The sequence below is a fragment of the Neophocaena asiaeorientalis genome, unplaced genomic scaffold, assembly GCF_003031525.2.
Source record: "Neophocaena asiaeorientalis asiaeorientalis breed wild unplaced genomic scaffold, Neophocaena_asiaeorientalis_V1.1 scaffold927, whole genome shotgun sequence".
In the NCBI taxonomy this organism is placed as follows: domain Eukaryota; kingdom Metazoa; phylum Chordata; class Mammalia; order Artiodactyla; family Phocoenidae; genus Neophocaena; species Neophocaena asiaeorientalis.
Genome location: NW_020174785.1, coordinates 252,110 through 261,048, shown reverse-complemented (window position 1 = coordinate 261,048; position 8,939 = coordinate 252,110). Strand labels below are relative to the sequence as shown.

General features: G+C 39.0%; 1 protein-coding gene across 1 annotated transcript in view; it reads left to right on the top strand.

The window, feature by feature from the left end:
* The first annotated feature begins 1,136 nt into the window (after positions 1-1,136).
* Positions 1,137-8,939, top strand: part of MAP7D3 (MAP7 domain containing 3) — a 27,730-nt gene continuing 19,927 nt past the window's right edge. Inside the window, exons 1-4 of the mRNA XM_024760097.1 lie at positions 1,137-1,214; positions 2,465-2,628; positions 5,498-5,609; positions 6,109-6,207. Of these exons, the coding sequence (XP_024615865.1) occupies positions 2,527-2,628; positions 5,498-5,609; positions 6,109-6,207 (313 nt within the window). The 5' untranslated portion in view covers positions 1,137-1,214; positions 2,465-2,526. The remainder of the gene's footprint in view (positions 1,215-2,464; positions 2,629-5,497; positions 5,610-6,108; positions 6,208-8,939) is intronic.

Sequence of the window (8,939 nt, the reverse complement as noted above, 5' to 3'; positions counted from 1 at the left end):
GAGGCGGGGAGGGGAAGGCTTTGCTAATTTTTTTTAAAAGCAATTTGGGTGACTCTCTTGTGGAGCCAGGGTTGGAAGCCCCTGACCTAGGTAATTTATACATGTACTCCTTATTTTGGGCCCAATCTCTGAGGCTCTCACCATTGACACTTTTGCATCCAAATTCAGATCCATAAACTCCAAATCTTTTTCTAAATTCCCCCAATTGATGGCGAAACATTTTTCCAAATCCTTGCCAGCTCAGTTTTTCTAGTCCTTGCTGTAATGTCTGTCTGAGGCATTTTTGAAAGCTATTAATCAGCTCTTACTCACCCACCAGCTCGTGCTGCTTCTACTGACAACTCTGTGCGCACACATAGGCTGGCGTGTCTACGGTAAACACTGTTAATTCTTTGTTGAATTCTTGTTGAACATCATAGGTACGCAGTATGTCTTTGCTGACCCAGAGTCTGTCATGATTTTGCCTTGTAGAAGAGATTCTGTCCTTTATCATCGAAGATACAATTGGCTGTGCTTTGCCACCCCTGGATTAGCTGTTCGTATTCGTTCTTTTTTTTTAAATTAATTTATGGTTGTGTTGGGTCTTCGTTGCTGCACGCGGGCCTTCTCCAGCTGTGGCGAGCTGGGTCGCTGTGGTGCGTGGGCTTCTCACCGCAGTGGCCTCCCCTGTCTCAGAGCACGGGCTCCAGGTGTGCAGGCTTCAGTAGCTGTGGCACGCGGGCTCAGTAGTTGTGGTTCCCGGGCTCTAGAGCGCAGGCTCAGTAGCTGTGGCACACGGGCCCACTTGCTCTGGGGTATGTGGGATCCTCCCGGACCAGGGCTCGAACCCGCGTCCCCTACATTGGCAGGTGGACTCCTAACCACTGTGCCACCAGGGAAGTCCCACTGTTTGTATTCTTAATATCGAATCCCTTTCCTTTATCTCCCTGTATTTTAGTTGCTGCTGCTAATGCCATTGCTGAAGAAAGACGGAGTCAGGGTAGCTTTAGCGCTCTTCCATCACAGCCCTCAAATATAAAATCAGCATTTAAACCAGGTATAATTTCTAGAATGCTTTGATAGATGTCAAAGTGTTATATCCTTAAAGTTTGATATCCTATGTCTAACTGTATTCTTTCTTTTTTTTTTAGTAATAGATGGATCTGTGCTTAAAAATGACGTAAAGCAAAGATTAGCAAAGGAACGCAGAGAGGAGAAAAAAAGACAAGATGATGGTATATTTTAGACTTTTTTAAAAAAAGTTAAAATGAGTGAATCTTATGTTAAAGTTATATATTTCCAAAGTGGTTTTACTTACTTTTTAATCTGTTCATATGATAGATTACACGTTTTACAGTATGTGTTATACTGGATTAAGAGCTTATACTAAATGAGATAAAGAAGGTCCATGAAAAATATTTGACCAAATTGTTTTATTTTTGAACTAGTAGTTTCTGTTAGTTTTAATTTTCTGAAAATTAAGGTATGAAAATTTCTTCAACATTTGTAGAAACAAGCAAAATGGGATTTCAGAAAAATGACTTAGAAACAAAAATGAGGAAATTCCCTGGCGGTCCAGTGGTTAGCAGTCTGCTTTCACTGCTGGGGGTGGGTTCCAAAACAAAAGCAAAAACCAAAAAAACAAAAAATGGAGTTGCTAATAATCCTAACATAGATATGGTATCTTTCACTGATTGCTATGCTTTTCAAGTGTAACTTTGTATCAATTAGGATCTAAAAGAATAATCTTTCTACACCTTGAGAGAATACCTTTTTTTCATCTATGTATTTTTCTCATCTGGCCCTGTAAATCCACTGCAAAACTAGTGCTCAAGTTCATTCAAATAAAATAGCAATTGTCTTTGTCTCGGTGAGGAGCTGTTTCTTCCTGTAGCTCTTTAGAAGAGTATTTCACAACTTCATAGATGGCTCTCCAGGCTTTAGTGAGGGGAAATTTGAACGCAGGAAAGCGTCATGCTGGTCAGTAACGTGGTATGTGCCTAAAGCCCACGAAGGTCAAACTGGCATGCTTAATATGGTCTGTCTAGATGAGGCCTTTGAAAAGAAGTTTCCTAGTAGAAGGGAAAAAAATGTAGATTCTGGCCATGTATTTTTTTACATCTTGTTTTAATGTATAGCATATTAATCTGATGGGGTTTGACTTCGGCTCAAGGCAGCAGAAACATCACATGAAAGAAAACATTTCTTCTGAATTTGGAATTTTAGTTCGGACAGGAGAGTCATCTAAGCCAATTCAGTTCTGAGGAGTTAAATGAACACCCAGTGGAAATGATTCTTTTGTGGCCATCTCTGTTCACTTATATAATAAGTCTTTAGTCATTAGTCAACCACTGCGCCACCAGGGAAGCCCAGGTTATGTTATTTTTAAGAAAGAGAATAAAATATAAACTTTTTCCTTCTCTGTCTGTAATGTGGAAAACTTAAATATTTTCTTGGCTCTTACCTTGCATTTGGAATATTTCAGCTAACAAAGAGACACAACTACTTGAAAAAGAAAGAAAGTCCAAGATCGTTTACGAAAAACAGATGGAAGAAAAGCAGCGAAAGCTGAGGGAACAGAAAGAAAAGGATGAACAACGGAGAATATCTGCAGAAAAAAAGAGAAACGAAAAGTTACAGGAAGAAAGGGTACGTGTTTTTCTAGCCTGTTAATCAGATGATGCACTGTGTTGCCTGGTTCTGCAGTACTTTTTTCTTAGCCCTTCTCTGCTTTTACTGGAACCAATCCCAATTCTTCTTCCTTCTTTCCTTCAACATTAGCATCTCTTGCCCCATCCTGATCCGAGCCTTGCACGTCCAGGGAGAGAACCCTGTCCACTTGCAGGGTGCCTGTGGCCTGGGCTTTGCTCTGAGCGGCTTTCTATCCTACAAAAGGTGTTGTCCCATTGCCTAGTATTCACCTACCCACCGTCCCAGGGCCCCTGAGAGGCCCCCTTGTGACCCTGACCTGCTCTGCTTCTCACCTCATCCAGTGAGTGGCAGAGGCCCAGCCAAGCGAGAGCCTCGCACTCTCCCACGGTTCCCTGGCTCTCTCTCCTTTGCGCTCTCTCCCCCCTCCCCTTCTTGTTACTTTTTTTCCTCTCTGTTGTTTTGTAGCCCTGCTCTCTTTTCCTGTCAGGACTCTGCTTTGGTGTCTTTGGCACTCTGTTGGTATGAGTCACTGCCTCTGTTGTGCCCTCTCTTTCCCCCTCAGGCGCTCTTCATTCAGTTTGTCTTTGACTGTTGTGTGGGCATCTGGCTGCCTGTCTCAATCTGTATGATCCTCTGTGGCACCAAGTTGTTCCCCTGTAGGTTGTTCCACAGCTCTCCTCTGAGTGTCCTTGGCTCCTTCTGAATTCACATGTTCTGTCCTGTTTCTCGCTGTCATTCCCTCTTTTCTTTGTTCCAGTGACTCTCAAGTGTCCCTGAGTGAGCCTTGGTCTGTCTTTGGCTCTCTGTCTGACTGACTGACCTTTTTCTGCCCGAGGCACCTCCCTTTTCTTTCTGCTTTCTTTGTCTTAGCTTCTCCCTCTTTTCTCTCCCCATCTTTATAGAGTTTCTGCCTCTCTCAGTATATGGGTTTTTATCTCCCTCTCTTTTTTTTCTGTTGGTCCAATTTTAAAATGTTTTTCCCTCTCCTTTTCTCTTTGGTTTCATTTCTCCCTAAGAGCCCCCTTCTCTGTGGTGTTCGCTTTTCCTCCTAATTTTTACACACAGTTGGCTCTTGCAAGTGCCTCACCCCCCAGCCCTTACCCCCATTGGCAAATCTTCCTTATTCTAGGACTATTCCTGTGCTGTTTCTTCCCTGTCCATGGTCCACTAGCACCTTCTCTGTCTTTTTTTTCCTTCTAGCACATTCCAGTATTTAATGAATTCTCATTCAGAACTTGAGTCACTCTCTGTCTTTCTCTGTGAAACATCTCCTTAATTTACTTCTCTGTGGTAAAGAGAGTGAAGGCCAGAGAGACTGAACTAGGTAAAGAGAGAACCAAAGAAAGTAAAATGGAAAACTGTGCACAGAGTCGGGGAGGGTCCCTGGAGGGGAGAGAGAGTCCTGGGGACTGGGAGAAAAAAAGACCATCTTAGAGAAAGAGGAACCTGAGAGAGAGAACACCAAGAAAGAAGAAGCAACAAAATGATACCGTAGACAGAGCGGGAGCCAGAGACAGGGCAGGAGAAGAGGCCAGAAGACAAGGAGAAAGGGCAAAAGAGAACCAACCCCTGAGAGCCAGCATGGGTGAGTCCCAGACAGAGCAGGGACAGGTCGACGCTGTGAGGAGGCTGCACGGAGGAAAAGAGGAGTGCTGAGGAGGGCTGAGTGTGGGCGGGGCTGCATGGGAGGCAGGCCGGGAGCTTGCACGGGAGCCTTGGCTCCCGGAAGGAACCTGAAAGAGCACAGAGGGTCAGCGCATATGGAAACAGCAGGTTAGAATGCTTAGGAATCAGAGATGTTTGAGAAATACAAGAATATTCTCTGTTTTTAGTCTTTATTACACTTTTTGGGTGTCTAAGTAATTTAGAAAAACTTACTTTCTGTTAGAAAATATAATTTTAAAATATTGCCATTAGATAAGTTTTATTTTAAGAATTGCAGTTGCTTTTCTCAGAGGATATGGGTGACTCTCTGTTTTCCTAGTATGTTTACCCTATTTGCCCTCAGAGAAACAGTGGGAACATCGTAAGGATGATGTTGCTATGAAACGATTGTTGTCAGGGAAGAATAGAAAACCTTCTGGCCCTGAGTTGATTTGCTTACCTGAGTGTAGTCCATGGTATGTTACAGCACAGGGTGAGGAATAGCTGAAAAAAGAAAACTGCCTCTCATTTCCAGCAATGGCCTTGTTTCGCCACAGTGTAGCATTTACATTTGTAGAGCTGTTATCCTGCCCAGTTCAAATTGAAGCTGAGGTCAAGACAAACACATCTCTTTTTAAAAATTTGCTTAGTTAACGCCAGAATTTAAGATGTTACAAATGTGGGTATAACAGATGATCTGGCATAGATTTCACATATGTGTATTAGTTGATATGTTTTTCCTGCCTCATTCTACAAAGAATTTAAGGTATATTTTAAAAAAGACATACCACAACTAGATGAGAAAATAAGTGGTTGAGGGAATCAAGCAGAGGGGGAAATTACAGTAAGAAAATAATAAAACATAAGGTATAATTAGCATACACCAAAGTGTACCACTCAGTCTTTGTATAGTTGCTAGAATAGGCTACACGTTTGGTTCCAAATTTCCTAATGATATAATAAGCAAAGAGGGAAGCACAGTCAGCTCGTCGATTCGTGTCCATAAGATTAAAACCTAGTTATTCGGGAGAACGTGGATTGATACCTGAGATGTATTGAACTTTAACTTTTTACCTGAGATGTTTCCAGTTCTACCTTTTATTTAAAAAAATTTGCCTGATTGAAAAATTTGGTAGTGGGGGTATTTTATAACCGACAGATCAAAATTACACTAATCAATATAATGCATATGTAAAAATTTGTTGGCATTTATTTTAAATAGGAGAGATTCAAAGCTGCCCTTCATCGTACACTGGAACGGAGCAGCCGTATTGATCATCAAAAAAGATGGTCATGGGAAGGCTCTACAACAGTGAACTATCAGAATAAAACTGGTAATTAATACAACTGCTAAACTTTAAGTTCATTCATTTTCACATGTAAATATTGGCTACTAGTATAAGGTTGCATTTACTACAAAAGGTTTTGAGCTTTGTATCCTAGGTGAAAACACTGCCATGTACCTACTCTTTGGCATGTGTTTAAATTTGTGTCATGTGAGATCGCCAAAGAACCAGGTGAAATTTTATAGTAATTGTATCTTATCCACTATATCCAAAATCTTACCATTTAAACTTGTAATCAGTGTAAAAATGAATAATAATTGATAAGCTTTACACAGCTTTATCCAGTGCATATTTTAAAAATAGTCTTGTTTAATATTGATGTACTATAAATTTTTCCTATGTGTGGACATAATTCTATACAGTTGCATAAAATGTAAGTAAAATTTATATAGTTTATGCTCCATAGAAGTACATCATGAACTCATTTTGTTTCAGCTAGTGATGCTTTTTTAAATATGAGTACAGTAGATCTTATATCTTTTCTCAGCCAACAGACATTCTGTATCTACTGAAAAGCTTGAACAGGGGACTTCTGGATTACATAAACAAGTGTCATCTGCAAGCCCTCAAAATTCTATTGCCAAGAGTAAGTAGTTATTTCATGTATTCTACTGAGTTTCAAACCAATGAAATCAATTCTTTATATGTATTTCCACAGTACCACTTATTTAGATTGTAGGACATTTCAGAAGAACACCACCTTGTTTTACAGTAGAGATGGTCATTACTGTTCTGTATTTTCATCAGTATAAATACTTGTTTCTTGATTTGTGTACTAATCATATCAGATGGGTTTGTTGGGCTTAGGTAGCCCAACAAATATGAAACATATTTTGACCAAAAGACATTGCCATTAGGTGGCACAATAATTTATTTTAGAATTAATTCACATTCTATCTAACCTATAAATGAAATCACTTTTTCTAGGGACTAGACTAGTCATTCAGTTTTCATTAAGTTTCATGAATATTACCTCATTTAAGGAAAATAATAGCATATATATGGCAGTGGACGGGTCGATCTGCTTCACATATATATAAAGTTGACAGGCAAGTATAATTACCGTCCTAGTTGTATAGTTAAGACCCCAAGAAATTCGGTGATTTCCACTCCACCATACTTATTTATGGTTTATATTTTAGTCATTTGATAGATGGATCATGGTATTTAAATTGTACATTCCACTAGCAAGTCCATGTTTTCCCCCAAAGCAAATAAAGTGGTAACAGTGTTTAATGAGAGAAGTATTGCTAAGCTCCACTTTACAACTCTTCCTGCAGGTAATGCAGTGTTCTTTAAAATAAAACAAAGTTATCTGCTATGGATACTTCAAATACCTTCTGCTCCTAGTGTTTGCACTTTTAATTAGCGTTCCTTTTTTTCTTTTTTTTTTCTTTTGGCTGCCTGGCTTGTGGGATTTTACTTAGTTCCTCGACCAGGGATTGAACCCGTACCCTACGCAGTGAAAGCACGGAGTCCTGACCACTGGACAGCCAGGGAATTCCCTGGAGTTCCTTATCTTAAAAAAAAATCTTTACCAGAGTGTGTGTCAATGACCATTTCTGGCTTGTAGTACATGGTGCTTCTCATTGATAATTGAAATGGATTAGACAGCCATACCCATATGGAGAAAAAACCAGAAGTGATCTGGGCAGGAAAAAGACATGGCAGACATACTCCACATCATTCCCTCAAACTTAGCCGTAAGAAAAGAAGAAATACCACCTTTGTACCTTGTGAATTGAGACAAAGGCATAATTATAGTTTGAATTAAAAATGTTTCTTTTGTATTATTAGGTGCCTTGGCAGTTTTTTGAGCAATGCTGTTTGCTCTGAAATTCCACTACAGCAAAAGATTCTGGACCTCATTTAAAGTATAATTAGTTAATTGTAGCAATGGCTAACTTAATAGGAAAGATTTCCATTTTTGTCTAAATATTATAGTTTTAATATGTTGAAAAGGATTTTTGTTTTGTTCATCCTTACGTTATTTGTACTTTTAGAACTCTTACAGTTTCCAACGATGAACTTGAGAGGTCTTTCGTTGTTTGTCAGTCTTGGTGCATCTAATTTTCTCTTGTAATGGTCCAACGAAAGTTGATCCACTTTCCACCCTTACCCTCAATATGCTTTCCCAGAGCACTTTTATGTATAGTCCAGGTTCATTCATAGATTAATGTGGGAGGATTTTCTTTAACACCTTGCTTGTCATGTAATTAATTTATTATTCACAAACTCAATCCTTTAGAAAAATTAGGTAACATTCATTGCAATGTTATGTTGATATACTTTCATTTTAATTTATTTTAATTGTTTCATAAGCATTGGCCATGTTTTACTATCTAATTGCTTGGAGGAATTAGCAGAGATTTCTTGCACAGACATTTATTACATTTTTAATATAATGAGCAAACACGAGTGTGTTTTCATTAATATGTGTGCCTGCTGTATCAATGAGACATGTAAAGAGAAGGGACAGGTGATGACTTTCAAGTTAATAATTAGTTGAATTGCGCTGAAGGAACAATTCCAAGTAACTTTTTAATATAAGAAGGTATGTGTGGAAGATACTTTATGAAAGAGTTTGCTTAAAGTTACAGTATATTGTACACTCTGAAATGATGAATGCCGTTAAATTAATGATTCCAATAATTTTATTGAAAATAAAATCAATATTGTCAGTAGCTTACCTTTGTAAAATCCCTTCAAGTTGAAATAAAACCTGTTCAATCCAGAGAGATGAACATTTCAAACTCAAATGAAGTTCATAATCTAACCTGTGATATTTTAAATAGCATTGCTTTAAATCTTGACTGATTCAAATAGTCTGTTTTTCTTCTGCTCACTGCTGACTTATAATAACTGTTCACGCTATTTTGTCATTTCTTGCAGTGTGATAATGAGGGATAGGTGATTTCACCACGTGGTCGAATTGATTACACTTCTGTGGTTCATGCTGTGCAATTACATTATCAATTCAAGAATTTTCACAAGACGCTGTATTGTCATATGTACTCTAATTTAGAGGTTCCCAAAAGAGAAGTTCTTCTTTAAAGACTTTCATCAGTATCCTGAGCCATAATATTTCAAGTGAAATGGAAAAGACACAAAAGTGTCTCTTCCCATGTGACTGGTTTGGGTTGCTAAAATTGTGACATCTATACCAAATGTTAATGATCATTTTTATTTAAAAAATGCTAGTTAAGGGACTTTCCTGGCAGTCCAGTTGTTAGGACTCGGTGCTTTCCTTGCCGTGGCCTGGGTTCAATCCCTGGTCAGGGAACTAAGATCCCACAAGCCGCGTGGCACAGCCAAAAA